This window comes from Nicotiana tomentosiformis, chromosome 4, assembly GCF_000390325.3.
Source record: "Nicotiana tomentosiformis chromosome 4, ASM39032v3, whole genome shotgun sequence".
Lineage (NCBI taxonomy): Eukaryota > Viridiplantae > Streptophyta > Magnoliopsida > Solanales > Solanaceae > Nicotiana > Nicotiana tomentosiformis.
Genome location: NC_090815.1, coordinates 6,690,457 through 6,710,935, shown reverse-complemented (window position 1 = coordinate 6,710,935; position 20,479 = coordinate 6,690,457). Strand labels below are relative to the sequence as shown.

At 42.5% G+C, this 20,479-nt stretch overlaps 1 protein-coding gene across 1 annotated transcript; it reads right to left on the bottom strand.

Moving 5' to 3' along the window:
* Positions 1-7,681: 7,681 nt before the first annotated feature.
* On the bottom strand, positions 7,682-8,320 carry LOC138909203 (uncharacterized). The gene is made up of 2 exons (XM_070200391.1): positions 8,224-8,320; positions 7,682-8,109 (listed from the first exon to the last, which is right to left on the bottom strand). The coding sequence occupies exons 1-2, from the start codon at positions 8,318-8,320 to the stop codon at positions 7,682-7,684; spliced, it is 525 nt and encodes a 174-aa protein (XP_070056492.1).
* Between the last annotated feature and the right edge of the window lie 12,159 nt (positions 8,321-20,479).

Below are 20,479 nucleotides of genomic sequence, written 5' to 3'. Positions count from 1 at the left end.
GGTTGGTTTATTGGAGTTATGCTGTCCACGAATTAGGATGATGCATGTTCCCTATGCGTTACTTCGTTTCGCATGTGACCCTTGATTGAACATGCCGCTTCGATTTCAGTGCCAGGTAATGATGAACCGACTTTGGTTCTGGAGCCAATGTCCTTATAAATAGGGAGGTTAGGGTATGATTTTGAAGTTTCAAGTTTTTTATTTCAAAAACATGCATTATTCCCTGCCCTAAGCCTCTTCTTTCTGTTCTAGTGACTTGCACTTGTTCTCAGTTCTTCACTGTTCGATACTTCTTTTTAAAACATGTCTAACATGTCTTTCGAGTCTAGTGAGGGGAGTGAAGCAATCCCTTTGGCGACGGTATTTCCTCCTCACGAGGAAAATATTCTTGTTGCCATCGATGATGGAAGTTTCCCGTTAGTGGAGGAGATAGTTCCTCAGAACCCTGATACTAGGTATGACTTCTCAAAATTACCCGATACTAATATTGGAGCCTTTCGATCTGTGATGACGGAGAAAGAATTGAGAGAATTTAGGGCTAAGTTCGGCCTTCCCGACCATGTCGAATTGATTCCGGCCGGATGGGATATCGTGAAGGTCCATTGTCGTGGGTACTACGTCTTCTACGCCTATCCCTTCCAAGTTGGCTACACTCTCCCTCTTTTTCCGTTGGCGGAGGATTATATCGTTATTACGGCATTTGCCCAGCTCAACTTGCGCCGTATATCTATAAGCTTATAATGATGCTTACCAAATTTGCCGAGTTTACCGAGGTCAAACTAACTCTTCGACATTAATATACCTGTTCGTTCCCCATTTTTATAGAGGGACGATGCTGAATCTTCGCCACCGAGGAGGCAAGTGCCTGGTGGTGAAGATGGACGACAAATTTAACCGCCAATTCTGGTTCAACTTCTTCTTCGTCAAAACTGAGGATGTGGTGGCCAACGTCGAAGGTTTCCCTGAGACTTGGAATTATACTTGTAAGTACCTAATTTCCTTGTATGTAGATACTTGATGTTTTATGTTTGATCGTGGACTTTGACCTCTTTTCCTTTTCTCGTGCAGCCAATACCTCACCTCCTCCTTTGGTCGAGGACATTTATGATTGGGATGGCCGTCTCCTCCATCATATCATAAGGATTCGTGAGTGGTCGGGTTTCTTTAAGAGGTTTGGGCCTGCTCTCCCTTCGACTGGTAAGTGCTTTTATCATTGGAACCTTAGTTCTTTTTTCCTTTTGCTTGCCTCTGTTGATCTTTTCCTTACCCTTTGTTTTTCTTATCTTCGGCTGGGGGATCTTCGAGGAGGCAGAGAGCTCTCGTGCCCTTGTTCCGAAAGAGGAAAGCTACTGCGTCCTCGGCTTCTGTCCCTTCTTTAATTGGCTACTTTTGTTCGTGCCACGATCCCTTCTTCGATGGCAACTGCTTATGTTCGTGTCCCAGTCCCTCAAGTGGTTGTCCCTTCTTCGTCCACGAAGGCTTCGACCATGGAAACCTCGGACTCTTCGTTATAACTTCTTATTGATGAGGACGAGGAGCCTTTGCCTGGTGACGAGGATTTGATGCCTCGTAAGAGGAGGGTCGTAGACGTCACAGGGAAGAGTTAGGCGGCTACCGATGTGGGAGACTGCGGTTTCATCATTCTGGATGCTAGTGTCGAAACCATTTGTTTGGAGGATACGGATGTTCGACCTAAGGGGTACGCGGTCGAGGGCGTGTCGGACGATGGCTCCGTGCTTCCAAGACGCGAAAAGGCCTCATCTTCCGGTGTTGCGATGGATGCAGCTCATTTGATTGATGATAGGAGTAAGGTTATTGCTGAAGAGGATGTTGGATATAATTCTAACATGGAGAGCTGAGGATGATTGACGAGGGGCTTACTCAGCTCGAAGTAAGGATGAAGGGGGGTTCGAGGACTATTACAATCGTGATGGACCATAATCTTCTTGTGAATACTAAGCAAATTATCCATTCCCTTGTCCCTCTCAGTTTTGAAGTGGAAGGTACTACCCTCAAGGATATGAACGACAATGACCTATCGAACAATAATACTGGCCTTGCCCTCCGGGTAAATACATTCGCTATTAGTTATTTTTCCTTTGATTTTGTTTCTTCCAAGTCTCTAACTTCTTTTGTTTGTTTTGTAGACAGTCGCCTTGGAAATTGAGAGTACTCGTAGGGAGTAGAGACACAAAGACATTTACGTGAAGCTAAAGGATAATTACTTCAGAGTTCTTGAGAAGTACCGGGAGCTTCGGCGCCAGCTTTGTGAGGGAGGTAGTCTGCGCTGACTGAGGGAGGATTTGAAGGTCCGAGATGGGGAGCTGGTGTGGATGGTGGGGAAGTGTCACGACCTGAAATTCCCACCTTCAGGACCGTGATGACGCCTAACATTTTACTTTATAGGCAAGCCAACGTTAAAATAATCGTAACCATTTTAATAAAAAAACAAATCAAACTAAACGAAAGTCAATTAGTGAAATAAAGTGCGGAAGACCATAACAACTGAATCATCCAGATACATCCATGAATCTTGTGTCACAAGTGCACGAGCTACTAGAATAATACAAATAAAGGTCTGAATAAAATTCAAGTTGTTTGAAAGATAATACAGAACTAAGATAAGATAGAAGGGGACTTCAAAACTGCGGACGCTATGCAGTTATACCTCAAGTCTCCTCTTGGTAGCTGAATCCGAGCAAGTCTATGGTACGCCGTTGGGACCAACAAAGAGGATTGAAATAGAAATTTCAGCATGAGAGGTGTCACATAGCAGCCAATTAATTTATCAACAATAAAATGAGCAGCTGATAATATGAAAATGGCATGGCACCACCCTTCGTGCTTTCACTCTCATCCTTCCCATGAATTTGTAAATAAATAATAAGATTGGCACGACATCATCCTACGTGCTTTAACTCTCTTATGGCACGATATCACCCTTTGTGATTTAACTCTCTTCTGGCACGGCATCACCCTTCGTGCTTTTACACTCTTTCTCACCATGTCAAGGATAATATAAATAATATAAATGGTTCATCATCACCCTTTGTGCTTTTACACACTTCCTTACCATGAAAATAATAATATCAATTCGGAAGAAGATTAAAATGCGGGGATATATACTTATCAATCATTGCAATACCAGAATACCGACCTCACCTTCCAAAATATTCAACAATAATTAGATTAGCAATAATTTCATGAAAAATGATCAAATAAACAATAATAACTTAAGCAGGAATATCTTAATTAAATAGGCAATTATTCACAATAAAAAAATTCCACCCGCATGTTTTGACTCAACCACAATGCATAAGTACTCGTCACCTCACATATACGTTGTACCCGCACTCAAATCAAGTAGCAAATAGACAAACAAGTCTTACTCCCTCAAATAAAGGTTAACCACGATACTTACCTAGATTTGCAACCAACTCAAGATTCCAATACACCTTTGCCTCGCGAATTAGTATTCGAACACCTCGAATCGAGTCACAATTTATTCGATCCAGTCAATACAAATTATAGGAATTAATTCCATATGAAAATATTAATTTTCCAACAAAAATCCGAAATTGCACTCAAAATTTGCCAGTGGGGCCCAAATCTTGGAACCCGAAAAAAGTTACGAAATACGAAAGCCCATTCAACCACGAGTCTAACCATACAAAGTTTACCAAATTCCGACATCAACTCGACCTTCAAATCCCCAAATCTTATTTTCAAATCCCTAGGCCCAAATCCTCGCATTTCACCTCAAAAACACGTAATCTAGTCGGAATAATCGATGATAATTCAATATTATTGACTAACAATGATCATAAATGACTTACCTCAAGTTTTCCCGTGAATTCTCGCTCAAATATCGCCCCAACCCGTGTTGGAAATGTCCAAAATGACAAAAATTGTCGGAACCCTCTGTTTTGTAATCTGCACAGTACTTTCGCTTTTGCGGCTCACTAAGCTGCTTCGGCGGTTACCGCTTCTGCGGCGAACCTACCGCTTCTGCGACTATTCGCGCTTCTGCGGAATTCAGTCTGCTTCTGCGATAGAGCTTGCCCCTCCGCGTTCCGTTTCTGCGGCTTCACAGATGCGGCAAAATCTCTGCACCTGCGCACACTACCTTGACAGCCCCTCCCCACTTTTGCACTTGCCCAGCTTGCTTTTGCGAGCTCGCACCTGCGAGAAAATGTCCGTAGGTGTGATTACACTAGAAGGTAAAATTTCAGATTTTTCCTTAAGACCAAATTTTGATTCGTTAACCATCTGGAATCCACCCGAGACCCCCGGGACCTCAACCAAATATACCAAAAAGTGTTAAAACATCATACGAACTTAGTCGAAACCTCAAATCATATCAAACAATGCTAAAACCACGAATCATACCATAATTCAAGCTTAAGAAAACTTAAGAATTTTCAACTTTTACATTCGATGCTAAAACCTATCCAATCAAGTCCGATTGACCTCAAATTTTGCACACAAGTCATAAATAACATAACAGACCTATTCAAATTTTCAGAATCGAATTCTGACCCCGATATCAAAAAGTCAACTCCCAGTCAAACTTCCAAACTTAAATTTCTATTTTAGCCATTTCAACCCTAATTTAACTACGAACTTCCAAATAAATTTTCGGACACGCTCCTAATTCCAAAAGTACCATACGGACCCAACAAGACTGTCAAAATATGGATTAGGGTTTGTTTGCTCAAAATATTGACCGGAGTCAACTTAAGTAAGTTTCAAAGTACAAATTCACATTTTTATCAATTTTTCACATAAAAGCTTCCCAAAAGATTATACGGATTGCGCACGCAAGTCGGGGAAAGCTAAATGGTGCTATTTGAGGTCTTAGAACACATAAATGAATATTAAATTTAAAGATGATTTTTCGCGTCATCACATTCTCCACCTCTTAAACAAACGTTTGTCCTCGAACGGAATTAGAATAAGTACCTCGGCTAGTGAAAAGGTGTGGATATCTACCCTGCATGTTTGACTCGAACTCCCATGTAGATGCTTTAACTGGCTAAAATCTAACACATGGGACAGATCACATGATATTTTCGGAGCATAGACACATGGACACCGGGTGAACTGTTGATAAACTAAGTGGTAATGCAAGCTTGTAAGATACTTCACCTACCCTTTCAAGAATTTCAAAGGATCTGATATACCTAGCTCAACTTGCCCTTATTTTCGAACCTCATTACACCCTTCGTACGTGATACCCGGAGCAATACTCTTTCTTCAATCATGAATGCAACATCATGAACTTTACGATCGGGATAACATTTTTGCCTAGACTGAGTTGTACAAAGTCGATCATGAATGACCTTGATCTTATCCAAGGCATCATGTACCAAATTGGTACCCAACAACCGAGCCTCTCCTGATTCAAACCAGCCAACGGGAAAACGATATCGCCTCCCATATAATGCTTCATATGGAGCCATCTGAATGCTTGACTGGTAGCTGTTACTATAGGCAAACTCTGCAAGTGGCAAAAAACAGATCCCAAGAACCTCCAAAGTCTATAACGCAATCACGAAGCATATCTTCCAATATCTGAATAGTGCGCTCTTACTGTTTGTCTTTCTAGGGATGAAATGTTGTACTCAACTCAACTCAAGTGCCTAACTCACGATGTATAACCCTCCAGAAGTGCGAGGTGAACAGCGTACCTCGATCAGAAATGATAGACACGGGAACACCGTGAAGGAGGACAATCTCGCGGATGTAAATCTCCGCTAACCGCTCTGAAGAATAGGTAACTGCTACTGGAATGAAATGTGCTGACTTGGTCAACCTATCCACAATGACCCATATTGCGTCGAACTTTCTCTGAGTCTGTGGGAGCCCAACAACAAAATCCATAGTGATATGCTCCCACTTCCATTTAGGAATTTCTAACTTCTTAAGCAACCCACCAGGTCTCTGATGCTCGTACTTAACTTGCTGACATTTCAAACACCGATCTACTTATGTAACTATATCCTTATTCATTATCCTCCACCAATAGTGTTGCTGCAAATTTTGATACATTTTGGCGGCACCCGAATGAATAGAATACCGGGAATTGTGGGCCTCCTCAAGAATTAATTCATGAAGCCCATTCACATTATGAAAACACATACGACCCTACATTCGCATAACTCCATCTTCCCCTACAATAACCTGCTTGGCACCACCAAGCCGCACCGTGTCCTTAAGGACATGCAAATGAGGATCATCATAATATCGCTCTCTAATACGTTCATACAAGGAAGACCGAGCGACTGTGCAAGCTAGAATCCAACTAGAATCTGAAACACCTAACCTCGCGAACTGATTGGCCAAAGCTTGAACATCTGTAGCTAACGGCCTCTCAACAACCGGAATATATGCAAGGCTGCCCATACTCACAATCTTTCTACTCATGGCATCGGCCACCACATTAGCCTTTCCGGGGTGATATAAAATGGTGATATCATAGTGTTTCAATAGCTCCAATCATCTTCTCTGCCTCAAATTGAGTTTTGTTTGAACAGATACTATAGACTACGATGATCAGTGAATACCTCACACGAGACACCGTAAAGGTAGTGCCTCCAAATTTTCAACGCATAAACAATGGCTGCCAATTCTAATTCATGAACATGATAATTATTTTCATGAACCTTCAAATACCGTGACGCATGTGCAATCACTCTACCATCATGCATTAATACTGCACCAAGGCCAATGTGAGATGCATCACAATACACCGTATAAGATCCTGAACCTGTGGGTAATACCAATACTGGCGCCGTAGTCAAAGCAGTCTTGAGCTTCTAAAATATCAACTCACACTCCTCTGACCATCTGAATGGGGCACCCTTATGGGTAAATTTGGTCAATGGGGATGTTATACATGAAAACCCCTCCACAAACCGGCGATAATAACCTACCAAACCCAGGAAACTCTGGATCTCTGTAGCTGAAGTAGGTCTATGCCAATTCTGAACTGCCTCAATCTTCTTAGGATCCACTTTTATGCCTTCTACCGATATAACATGCCCCAAAAAGTCAACTTGGTCTAACCAAAATTCATATTTTGAAATTTTGGCATATAACTGATTATTTTTCAAAGTCTGAAGCACACTCCGAAGATGCTGCTCATGCTCCTCTCGATTGCTGGAGTAAATCAAGATATCATCAATGAATACAACCATAAAAGAATCCAAATAGGGCTTGAATACCCAGATCATCAAATCCATAAATGTTGTTAGGGCATAAAACACCTTGGCACCATGAAGCTGATTGAATAAGTCATCGATTCTTGGTAACACATACTTGTTCTTGATAGGAGCCTTGTTCAACTGCCGATAATCTATACACATCCGTATTGAACCATCTTTCTTCTTTACAAATAATATTGGTGCACTCTAGGGCAAGACGCTAGGTATAATGAATCCCTGATCAAGCAAGTCTTGTAACTTCTCCTTCAATTCTTTTAGCTCCGGCAGGGCCATATGGTATGGTATAATAGAAATGGGCTGGGTGCCCAAAGCCAAATCAATACAGAAGTCAATATCTCTGTCGGGTGGCATCCTCGACAGATCTGTAGGAAATACATATGGAAACCCAAGGACAACTGGGACTCAATTCCTAGAAGGAACATCAGCACTAGAATCGCGAATATGAGCCAAATAAGCTAGACAACCTTCTCGACCATAAGTCGAGCCTTCACATAAGATATAACCATGCTGGTAGAATGTCCAGGAATCTCTTTTCTCTCTAACTGAGGTAATCCCAACATGGCTAAGGTCATCGTTTTGGCGTGACAGTCCAATATTGCATGATAAGGTGACAACCAATCCATACCTAAAATGACATCAAAATATGTCATATCAAGAAGTAGAAGATCCATGCTAGTCTCAAGACTCCCAACAGTAATCATACATGAACGATAGACATGATCTGCCATGGCAGAATCTCCCACCGACGTGGACACACATATACGAGCACTTAGAGAATCACGAGGCACAACCAGATATGAAATAAAATAGGAGGACACATAAGAATAAATAGATCCTGGATCAAATAGAACTGAAGCACCTCTATGGCAAACTGGAACAATACCTGTGATCATGGCATCAGATGACTTGGCCTCAGTCCTAGCTAGAAAAGCATAAAATCGGGGCTAGTCCCTACCACTCTAAACCACATCCCTAGGACGGCCTCTAACTGGTTGACCTCCACCTCTAGTTGTATGACCCCTGTCTATAGTTGGCTGGGTGGGTGGAGGTACAGCTAGTGCTGGAATAATAGCACGAGAACCCTGCTGCTGCATGTTGCCCTAAGAATTAGGGCAAAATCAAGCAATGTGCCTCGGATCACCACAAGTATAACAAGATCTTGGTTGTTATGATTGCGGACCCTGGAACTGGCCATGTCGACCTGGATAACCACTCTGATGACTCTGAATCAGAGGTGTACTAATAGGAGCTGGTGGTGCACTATAAGCTAGTTGGTCGGAATGAGACATATGATGGTCGTGACCACCTGAAGCAATGTGGGATGCCTGGTGCACTGAATGAAATGGCCTGGGAGGATGGCCTCTACCAAAATTACCCCTGCCTCCAGATAAGGCACCACTGAAGCAACCAAATCGACGAGGCCTCTTATCAGACCCCTGCCCTCTCTCCTGTGCAGGAACGATCTCAATCCTTCTAGCAACATTAGCAGCCGCCTGAAATGGAACCTCACTTTCGGTCTCCTTGGCCATCTGAAGCCTGATAGGGTGAGTGAGTCCATAAATAAACCTTCTTACTCTCTCTCCCTCAGTAGGAAGTAAAAGGTGAGCATTATGGGCTAGATACACTAAATGGATCTCGTACTAAGTAACAGTCATACTAGCATGTTAGAGACGCTCAAATTGCATGCGGTAATCCTTTCTTAATGTGATAGTGAGGAACTTCTCTAGAAATAACCATGAGAACTTCTCCCAAGTCAATGCAGGCGACCCAACTGGTCTGGTCAACATATAATATCTCCACCACCTCTTTGTGGAACCCGTCATCAGAAATACAACAAAATCGACCCCATTGGTCTTAACTATACCCATGTTCCGCAACACCTTATGGCAGCGGTCAAGATAATCCTATGGGTCCTCAGAAGGTATACCACTGAAGTGAACTGGAAAGAGCGTAGTAAACTTGTCCCACCTCAATAAAGCCTCAGAAGACATGGCGGGCCTATCACCGGCCTGTGCCACAACAACTGGCTGAACTACCCCAACTGGCGGGGCTACTGGAGCCTGATACTAAGAAGCCATATGCTCTGAAGCGGGAGTAGTGAAAGTCTGTGCTCTTCCCCCAGCCTGCGAGACGGCTAGTGCCACTAGAAATGTACCATTCTGGGCCACACCCTCCATAAGACTCACTTATCGGACTAAAGAGCCGTGAAGCACTGGAGTAGGTATGAATCCTTTCGGGACCTGAAATGGTCCAACATGTACATTCTGAGTTGGAACCTCCTCCTGAAGATCCACATGAGGCTCCACTATGGGTGTTGCTGCTTGAGATCTAGCTTGAGCTTTGCCTCGACCTTTGGCACAACCTCAGCCTCTGCCTCTACCCCTGGCCATAGTTGCCACCGGGGGCTCTGGTCCGTCGGCAGATGTATTATATGTTCTCACCATCTGCGAGAGAATAAGAATAAAAGGGTTCAATTATCTGTGATAAAATAGAATCACGACAGAATAAGAAAGAAGTGATATAGTTCCTAAATTTCATAGCCTCTGAAAGATAAGTATAAACGTCTCCGTACTGATCCTTCAGACTCTACTAAGCTTGCTCGCGACTCGTGAGACCTAAGTAACCTAGTGCTCTGATACCAACTTGTCATGACCCAAAATTTCCACCTTCAGGATCGTGATGGCACCTAACATTTCACTTGCTAGGCAAGCCAACGTTAAAATAATTGTAACCATTTTTTATAAAACAAAAATCAAACTAAACGGAAGTCAATTACTGAAATAAAGTGCGGAAGACCATAACAACCGAATCATCCAGATACATCCCCGAATCTAGTGTCACAAGTGTACGAGCTACTAGAATAATACAAATAAAGGTCAGAATAAAATTCAAGTTGTTTGAAAGATAATACACAGCTAAGATAAGACAGAAGGGGACTTCAGAACTGCGAACGTTGTGCAGTTATACCTTAAGTCTCCTCTGGGTAGCTGAATCCAAGAAAGTCTATGGTACGCCGCTGGGACCAACTCCAAAATCAGCACAAGATGTGCAGAGTATACCGACCCCATGTACTCCATAAGTATCGAGCCTAACCTCGATGAAGTAGTGACAAGGCTATGATAAGATACGTACGTAAACAACATGTACAAGCATATACAAATATGAAGCAACAATAACACAATAATTAACAATTTATAAGTTTGGGAGGGAACATGCGAAGGGGATTGATATAGAAATTTCAGCAGTAGAAGTGTCACATAGCATCCAATTAACTCATCAACAATAAAATGAGCAGCTGATAATATGAAAATGGCACGACACCACCCTTCGTGCTTTCACTCTCATCCTTCCCATGAATTTGTAAATAAATAATAAGATTGGCACGGCATCACCCTTCGTGCTTTTACACTCTTCATTACCATGAAAATAATAATATAAATTCTGAAGAGTATTAAAATGCTTCAATACCAGAATACCGACCTTATCTTACAAAATATTCAACAATAATTAAATTAGCAATAATTTCATAAAAAATAATCAAATAAATAATAATAACTTAAGTAGGAATATCCTAATTAAATAGGCAATTATTCACAATAAACAAATTTCACTCGCATACTTTGACTCAACCACAATGCATAAGTACTCCTCACCTCACATATACGTTGTACCCGCACATTAAATCAAGTAGCAAATAGACAAACAAGTCCTACTCCCTCAAGTTAAGGTTAACCACGACACTTACCTCGATTTGCAACCAAATCAAGATTCCAATACACCTTTGCCTCGCGAATTAGTGTCTGAATGCCTTAAATCTAGTCACAATTAATTTGATCAAGTGAATACAAATTATAGGAATTAATTCCATATGAAAATATTAATTTTCCAACAAAAATCCGAAATTGCACTCAAAAATCGCCCATGGGGCTCACGTATCGGAACGTGACAAAAGTTACAAAATCCGAAAGCCCATTCAACCACAAGTCTAACCATACAAATTTTACCAAATTCCGACATCAACTCGACCTTCAAATCCACAAATCTTATTTTCAAATTCCTAGGCCCAAATCCTCGAATTTCACCTCAAAAACACGTAATCTAGTCGAAATAATCGATGATAATTCAATATTATTAACTAAAAATGATCACAAGTGACTTACCTCAAGTTTTCCCGTGAATTCTCACTCAAAAATTGCCTCAACCCGTATTGGAAATGTCCAAAATGACAAAAATTGTCGGAACTCTCTGTTTTGTAATCTACCCAGTGCTTTCACTTTTGCGGCTCAATAAGCCGCTTCTACGGCGAAGCTGCCACTTCTGCGAAATTCAGTCTGCTTCTGCGAAGAAGCTCTCCGCTACTGTGATGGAGCATGCCCCTCCGTGTTCCGCTTATGCAATCACAAAGCCGCTTCTGCGGCTTCGCAGATGCGGTGAAATCTACGCACCTAAGCACACCACTTGCCAAAACCTCCCCGCTTCTGGGCTTGCCCAGCTCGCTTTTGCGAGCTCACACCTACGAGAAAATGTCTGCAGGTGCGATTACACCAGAAGGCAAAAATTCAGATTTTTTCTTAAGTCCCAATTTTGACCCGTTAACCATCCAAAATCCATCTGAGGCCACCGAGACTTCAACAAAATATACCAACAAGTCCTAAAATATCATACGAACTTAGTCGAAACCTCAAATTACATCAATCAACGCAAAAATTATACCCCAATTCAAGCTTAAGGAAACTTAAGAATTTTCAACTTCTACATTCGATGCTGAAACCTAACAAATCAAGTCTCATTGATCTCACATTTTGCACACAAGTCATAAATAAAATAATGGACCTATTCAAATTTCCAGAATCGGATTTCGGCCCCGATATCAAAAAGTTAACTTCCCGGTCAAACTTCCAAACTTAAATTTCTATTTTAGCCATTTCAAGCCTAATTTAACTATGGACTTTCAAATAATTTTTCGGACATGCTCCTAAATAAAATATTACCATACGGACCCACGGTTAATGTCAAAATACGGATCCAGGTTCGTTTGCTCAAAATATTGAGCGGAGTCAACTTAAGTGAGTTTCAAAGTACAACTTCACATTTTTATCAATTTTTCACATAAAAGCTTCTCGAAAAATTATACGAACTGCGCACGCAAGTCGAGAAAAGCTGAATGGTACTATTTTAGGTCTCAGAACACAAAAATAAATATTAAATTTAAAGATGACCTTTCGGGTCATCACATGAAGTGTAGCATCCTGGAGGGGATGTTGAGGAGCAAAGAGGAAAAGCTTGAGCTCAGCAAGGGGGTCGAATCCCACTGTAGAGATCTCCAAGAACAGGTGGTTTCCCTGCGTGCCCATCTTGAGGAGTGTCAATTCAGGGTGGAGGCTCTAAGTGGTGAGGTCGCCGAGAAGGCAGAGGATTTAGAGAAGGCGGAGTCCGCTTGGTCTGAGGCTTTGAGGAAGGTGGATTTTCTTAAGGTGGTGATTTGGACTCTCCGTTATGAGTAGGAGAATGACATAGCAACAACAAAGCTTAAAAAAGAGCGCCTCGATGAGAGTATTGGAGAGTTGGAGAAGGAGACTTCTGATTTTTATGATCGAGTCGTTACGTCAGAGTCCGCGAAGGCTCAACTGTTGGCGCAACCGTCTTCTTCCCGTACTTCAGCCTTTCCTAATATTCCTCGGGAAATGTACGAGGAGTGGATTCATACCGAGGCCCCATTAGATATGTTTCGAGATTTGCATAAAGAGGGATCCGTCTATGATTTTGCCCTCAAAGATGTTCGTGTTAAGGCTCGTGAAGCTCGAGTCGCTTGAGGGTATGATCCCACTAGGCCTGAGGTCGGTGATGATGAGGGGGATAAGGGTGTGGAACGGCTCGAGGAGAATGCCTGGTATGATACTGCATATCCTGATGGCGAAGGTGATGATGGCCAAGGAGGCGATGCTGTTGAAGACCAAGTCGGCGGGGACGTTGAAGGCCGTGATAGTGGCGGCCAGTACTTCTTTGTGTATGTTTCTGCTAGCGTCTTCATGAGCCTATTGTAAACACTCTTTTAAGTATATGAAATGTTAGAGTGTTTCCTTGCATCTTTTTCTCTTCCTGCAATTTATTTTCTATACATTTGTATATTTTTGTTTCTTTATTGGAGTGTGGCCGAGGGCCGAAAGGAGTTTGTTCGAGCGAGGTCGAACATAATCTTTTATTAAATTGCGGCTGAGGGCCGGTAGGTGTTTGTTTGAGCGGGGTCTAATATAACCTTTCGTTAGATTTTGTTCGAGTGGGGTCGAATATAATCTTTCATTAGATTGATGTCGAGGGCCGGTAGGTGTTTGTTCGAGCGAGGTCGAACATAACCTTTCATTAAATTGCGGCCAAGGGCCGATAGGTGTTAGTTCGAGTATGGTCGAACATAACCTTACATTAAATTGCAGTCGAGGGCCGGTAGGTGTTTATTCGAGCGGGGTCGAACATAACCTTTCAATAAATTATGGCCGATAGGTATTTGTTCGAGCAGGGTCGAACACGACCTTTCATTAAATTACGGCCGAGGGATGGTAGGTATTTATTCGAGCGGGGTCAAACATAACCTTTCATTAAATTGTGGTCGAGGGCCGATAGGTGTTTATTCGAGCGGGGTCGAACATAACCTTTCATTAAATTGCGGCCGAGGGCCGATAGGTGTTTATTCGAGCGGGGTGGAACATAATCTTTCATTAAATTTTGGCCGAGGGCCGATAGGTGTTTGTTCGAGTGGGGTCGAACATAACCTAAATGCGAGAAATATGTGGTGATAAGCATAAAGTTTATTTCCTTGACATTGTTGCTTTGGTTACATACTTGGAGAAATTTACAGATTTTTGGGTGTTGCTTGGCGTTCTAGTCCCAGTCTATCTAGTCCCTTCATTGGTCGATCTGGAAAATATTGAGAGGCCGAGCAATGAAATAGTAACCACGGCCCTACCTTCGCGTACTTTGATTCGAAACGTTCCCTTTGCCGCCTCATTAAAAGCCTCATTGAGAAAACCCAAATGGGATAAAACTCAAGTGAGGGAAAAAAAGTAGGGCTTGGGGTACGCTTTTTCTCTCAGAAGTTGAAGTATTTGAGGTGGATGATATTCCAATTGTTCGGTAGTAGCTTTCCTTCTATTATCTCTAATTTGAATGAACCCTTGTTTGCTTCGGCTGTGATTTTATATGGACCATCCCAATTGTTACCAGCTTGCCTTCCCTGGGATCTTTGCTCGCTTGAGTTTTAACATTCAGTATGTAGTCCCCAACTTTAAGCGGCCTGACCTTTGCTTTCTTGTTGTAATAGCATTCTGCTTGTTGTTTTTGGGTGACCATTCTTATGTAGGCCATATCTCTTCGTTCGTCAACTTTGTCAAGTTCTCGCCTTCTGCTCTCGTAGTTGCTCGTGCCGCTCTCATGTGAGTATCTTAGGTTGGGTTCTCCAACCTCGACTGGTATTACTTCCTCGGTCCCGTAGACCAGAGAGTAGGGCGTCTCTCATGTGCTCGTTTTTGAAGTTGTTTGGTAGGCCCACAATACTTCTGGTAGTATTTTCGGCCACAGTCCCTTGGTGTCTTCGAGCTTCTTCTTCATGATTTTTAGTATTGACTTGTTGGAGGACTCTTCTTATCTGTTACCAGTAGGGTGATACAGGTTCGAGAGTATCCTCTTGATATGCCATTTCTCGAAGAATTCGATGGTTTTCTTTCCTGTGGACTGGGGTCCGTTATCAAATCTGATATCTTTGGGAAGGCCGAATCAACAGATGATGTTTCTCCATATAAAGTTGATTACTTCATGTTCCCGTATTTGGGCGAATGCTCCTGCTTTCACCCACTTAGAGAAATATTCAGTTAAAACCAAAAGGTATCGTACATTACCTCGCCCTGCTAGTAGGGGCCCACAATGTCCATTCCCCATTTGATGAACGACCAAGGGGATGTGACTGAGTGGAGATGTTTGCCTGCCTGGTGAATCATTGAAGCGTACTTTTGGCACTGCTCGCATCACTTTACGAAGTCTGCGACATCCTTTTTCATGGTGGGCCAGTAATATCCTGCCCGTATGAGGCATCTGACAAGTGCCCGATTTCCAGAGTGAGCCCCGCAATGGACTTCGTAAACTTCTTCAGAGACGCACTGAGTATGGTTTGGGCCCAAGCAATTCGCCCGAGGGCCGCCGTAGGTCCTCTTGTCAGATCGATGCAGAGGATACTGTACTTGGCCGCTTGCATTCTTAGTTTCTTGGCCTTTTTTTGTCGCTAGGGAGTGTGTCGTCCTGCATGTATGCGACAATACGATTGCACCACTCCTAAGTTAAGTTTGTGGTTCTTACCTCGACCTAGTCTAGTGATGAGTTGAGGAGATGGACCACGTTTTTGTCTCCGGTTGTGATGCATTTCATGGCTACAGCTAGTTTGGCGAGGCCAAATGCCTCGAAATTCTGTGATCGTAGGATTTGGTCGAGCTGACATTCGTCGAACTTAGGCAGTAGCTTGCAAATTTTGGTATGGCATTTTTGCAATCTTTGTTCCTAGATTTGGAAAGTCATTGTGACTTGATTGACTATGACCTGGGAATCGCAGCGCAGTTTATGCTGTTTTGCTCCATATTTGAGTGATAGTCTTAGACCTACAATTACGGTCTCATACTCGACATCATTGTTAGTCATATACGGGCACCTTTTAGACTGGCGAATCACTTTGCCTGTTGAGACTACGAGTACAAGTCCCAGTCCGAACCCCGAGGCGTTGGATGCGCTATCGGTGTATAAGACGTAGATGTCTTGTGTTTAGAGGGAGGTTTTGACGACTTCCCTTTCGACTTCAGGCATTATTTTTGCGATGAAATCGGCAAACACTTGTGACTCTATCATCGTTCACAGCTAATACGTGATATCGTGCTCACTCAGCTCGATGGCCCATTTGGCCAGCATTCCCGATAGTTTGGGTTTATGTAAAATGCTTCTGAGGGGGAACATTGTGACGACCGAGATGGGGTGACATTGGAAATATGGTCTAAGCTTCTGTGAAGCTATGTCTAAGGCCAGAGCCAATATTCGAGGTGTGGGTACTTCGCCTTAGCGTCGATGAGTGTTTTGCTAATGTAATAGATGGAGATTGCATACCTTCATTTTCTTAAATTAAGACTGTGCTTACAGCTACCTCAGATACGACCAAATAGACGAGGAGATGCTCCCCAAGCTCGGGTTTTTGAAAGCAAGGGCGGAGATGACAGGTATGCCTTTAGTTATCGCAGAGCCTGGACGCATTCGGTAGTCCATTCGAGGCTGTTATCTTTCTTGAGTACGCTAAAGAATTTATGGCACCTATCCGACGACTGCGAGATGAACCTTGATAGGGTAACGATGCGACCAGTCATCCTTTGGACGTGTTATTTGGTGGTCAAGAGTTTCGGTATCCCCTCAATGGATTTGATTTGGTCTGGGTTGACCTCGATCCGTCATTGTGATACCAGAAGACCCAAAAACTTTCCCGAGGCTACACCGAATCCGCATTTCTCCGGGTTCAGCTTCATTCCATACCGTCTGAGTATGTCGAAAGTTTCTTTTAAATGATTGATGTGTCGAGATCTTCTATGGTCGACCCAGCGGTTTCAACCATATTAGGGTCCTTGATCGTCCTCTATTTCATCTTGCTCCGACCTCGACCCTATTGATTGCTATGCCTCTTTTTATTTGTCTTTCTCTGTTGGGTGGTCGTGCTGTCTAAGGCAATGCGGTAGCATTCCCGTGACGTGCGTTGTTCTCCGCGTATGCTGAAAATCCCCCATGGAGTTGGGAATTTAATCACTTGGTATAAGCTGGAGGGGACAACTTTCATGGGATGTATCCATGGTCATCCCACTATTGCGTTGTATGCAGTGGTTTGGTCCATGATGTGGAACGTTGTCTCCAGAGTTATGCCACCGGCCAAAACGGCAGTGTAATTTCTCTGGATGTTCGTTCAACTGCATTGTTAAAACCAGTTAGCGTGATGCAACGCGATAATAGCTTATCTTCTAATCTTATTTAGGTAAGTACTCGGGGATGGATAATGCACGCGCCGCTCCCGCCATCTACCATAATGCGTTTAACATCGGTATCTAAAATTTGTAAAGTAATAACGAGGGCGTTATTATAAGGAAAAGTCAAATCGTCGGCATTTGACTTGTCAAAGATTATACTTTCTTCGAGTTCGTCGTACCGTTCGTGGGTGATAGATCGATTGAGTTTGTGGGTAGTGGTGTACTTCACGTTGTTGATAGAGGCATCATCGCCACCGCCGGTAATTATGTTGATGGTGTGAGCTGGTGAGGGCGGCTTTGGTGGTCCTTGGTGTTTGCATCCTCTAGCGAAATTGGTTCGTCCCATGTGGCTTAGCAGCTTTTTGAGGCGCCCTTGTCGCAATTCACAGCTTCTTGCCTGATGGAGATGCAATCTTCGGTTTTGTGCCCTCGTTCCTAGTGGAACTCACAGAGGGCGTCAGACTTTATGGTGTTCGGGTCCGATCTCATCTTCTACATCCATTTCACTTTCGGCATGAGCATCTCCAGGGCGTAGACTATCTTTGTAGGTGACACACAAAAATTGCGAGTAGATAATAAGGGAGGCATACCTCTTTCGTTCCGATAAGTTCCCGTCCTTGTATATATGTGCTTTCTTTATGGCGGGGGAGGTCACAATGGTCGTACTGATATACGGTTGGTGACGTTCCCTGTTAGGCCGCAGAATTGGATGATCTCTTTTGGTGCTGTCTCTTCGATCTTTTTTAGATTCAGCTTGCACTGATGTTAATCGGTAGGTTGACCCATTGAGGTCGTCCTTATCTACACGGACCTCGGGACATTAAGCATTGTGTATTTTAACCCAAGTGGTTGGGGGATACTTCATCAGCCGACTCAACAGTTTTCTAGTTGCTCTCGAACCATCTCTACTCAGCCCGTTCTGAAAGGCTGCGACTTCCATCCCTTCGGATACGTTTGGTAGAGTCATCCTTACTCGTTTGAACCAGGCCAGGAAGTCCCTTTGCCCATCTCCTAAGGACTGCTTGACGGCAAATATGTCATTTACTCTCGCCTCGGCCTACTTGGCTCCGGCATGGGCGGTTACAAATTTATCGGCCATTTCTTTGAAGGTTTCTATGGAGCGAGTTGGTAGCTGTGAATACCATATCAATGCTCCTCCCATGAGGGTTTACATTTTATTTGGCGAGGTCGTTGCCTTTCACGACGGTGACATAATGAGTCACGCGATCTTTGGGATCGGTCGTGCCATCGTATATCCCTTTTTGGAAGAATCTTAGGAGCGCTCGGTATCTTATCAATCCATTCTTGGTGTTCTTTCATCTAGTCTCTAAGCGCCTTGTTTTCATTTTTCATTTTTTCCATCCTTTTTAGAATGGCGGCGAGGGCGTTGTCACCTTCACTATCAATGACATTGTGAGTTGTACTTGTCGTTGGAGGGAGGGGTTGGTTGCACTGCTCGTCTATTTGCTGTATCGTGCAAGTCCTTGCAGTTTCTACAGTCGTGCCTGGAGCGGGTTTGTTGAGGATGCTTGTTAGCATGTCAGTTAGACACGCTTCGAGGAATTTTTTCATAGCTGGGGGTGTTCCTTCTTCTGCTGACGTTGAAGCTCCTTTACCACGGTTTTTTTATGATGCAGTGTGGGGGCGGTGACCCATCTCGTATAGGGGACGCACTAGGCGTCGTGCCCTCATCTACTATTTTACAGCTTTCGTTGATGACATTCATGAGGTTGGTTGGGAGGTCACTTGTTATCCTCGTCCTTTCTTCTCGTTATCTGCCATGTAGGGTTTTGTATACACAAAGAAAGGTGGTCTTGAACTTTTTGACATTAGTGACCTGTGTTAGTTATAGATCTAGAGGATACTAAAAATTTAACTAAGAAGTCCCCACAGACGGCGCCAAATTATTTGACCAAAAAATATAGATGTTGGCCCAAATAATTAAATCTATGTGAACATGGGTTAATTTTGGCTAACAATAATATCCTTAGATAGGGTTGTTAAAAAGACAATAAATGTCGTGTGGATCTGGTCGGACTGTGATAATAATATGTAATAAATGTTCTAGAAATCAAGAACAATAATATAGCATTCAATAATAACGAACATCAATAAATGACATTTAAGTAAATAGGAGAAATGATTCACCCAATAAATGATGGAATATGTGGATGTTCCTCTTGACAATGATGAATGATAGACAAATCCTTGAATATTCGAGTTATTTTCGGATCTGATGGAATAATATGGACAAGAATCTTAGTGAAAAGGCGATGTTTGTATCTTAGCAAGAGAGAGACGAATTTTTTAGTCAAAGTGTGTTCTTTACAAATGAATATCACCTGCCCCTATCATTGTCTCTTTTTCTATTTATATGGGACATGTTCCTAAGAAACCCTAATAGTACAAGTGCAAAGAATATCTCCTAAAATATTCTCTTTAATGTCCTATCTTCGAAAACTAGCCGTTAAAGCTCTGTCAACGGCACTCGACCTCGACCTCGTCCCTTGTTGGCACCTCGACTACCACTCTTGTTGATAACGACCCTTGTTGATTACGACTCTTGTTGACTCTTCAACCATAGACTTTGCTGCTTCTTGGCCATCTCGACAAATGACGACTTGAGAATTCTTTCCTTAGTATTATCTTGTCTTAAATATTCCATAGACATATTTTGACCCATACACATATAATATTTAAATCATTAAAATTCAATTCTTGTTGAATTGCCTGTTATAGTTCAACTCATATATTAGTTTCTTGTTTATCAGAATATATAGCCAATCTCTTAAAATTGTCACAAATTTTCACTTAGATATTTGAACTAAGGATAATATCTATTGAACGGATGAAATCAAGTCAAATTATACCTATTAAACACCTAGCTGACAATTTCTCAGAGGATTTGCATCTATACCCAGTTTTGGGTCACAATTTAACTTATACCCGGTTTGCAAAAAGAATTACAAGCGTACCCACTTTTGGGGTAACTTTAGACATACATGGCCTGAAGTGGCAAGAATTTATGTCTGAAGTTTGAACTTCAGAATTTTTTGCCTGAAGTATGACCTTATCAAAGTAAAATTTCAAATATTTTCGTCTGAAATTTGGCCTGACTTGCAAAAGCAATAAAAAAAACTTCAGTTCGTAGTGCAAACTTCAGAAAAATTAGTCTGAAGTTCTTCAGTTTGTAGTACAAACTTCAGACAAATTAGTCTG

Excerpts from the sequence above, each read along its gene's own strand:
- LOC138909203 (XM_070200391.1), bottom strand. The coding sequence starts at position 8,320 with ATGCAGCAGCAGGGTTCTCGTGCTATTATTCCAGCACTAGCTGTACCT. Across the intron at positions 8,110-8,223 it reads TCATACAACTAGAGGTGGAG|GTATTGTTCCAGTTTGCCAT; the intron begins GTCAACCAGTTA and ends CCATGATCACAG.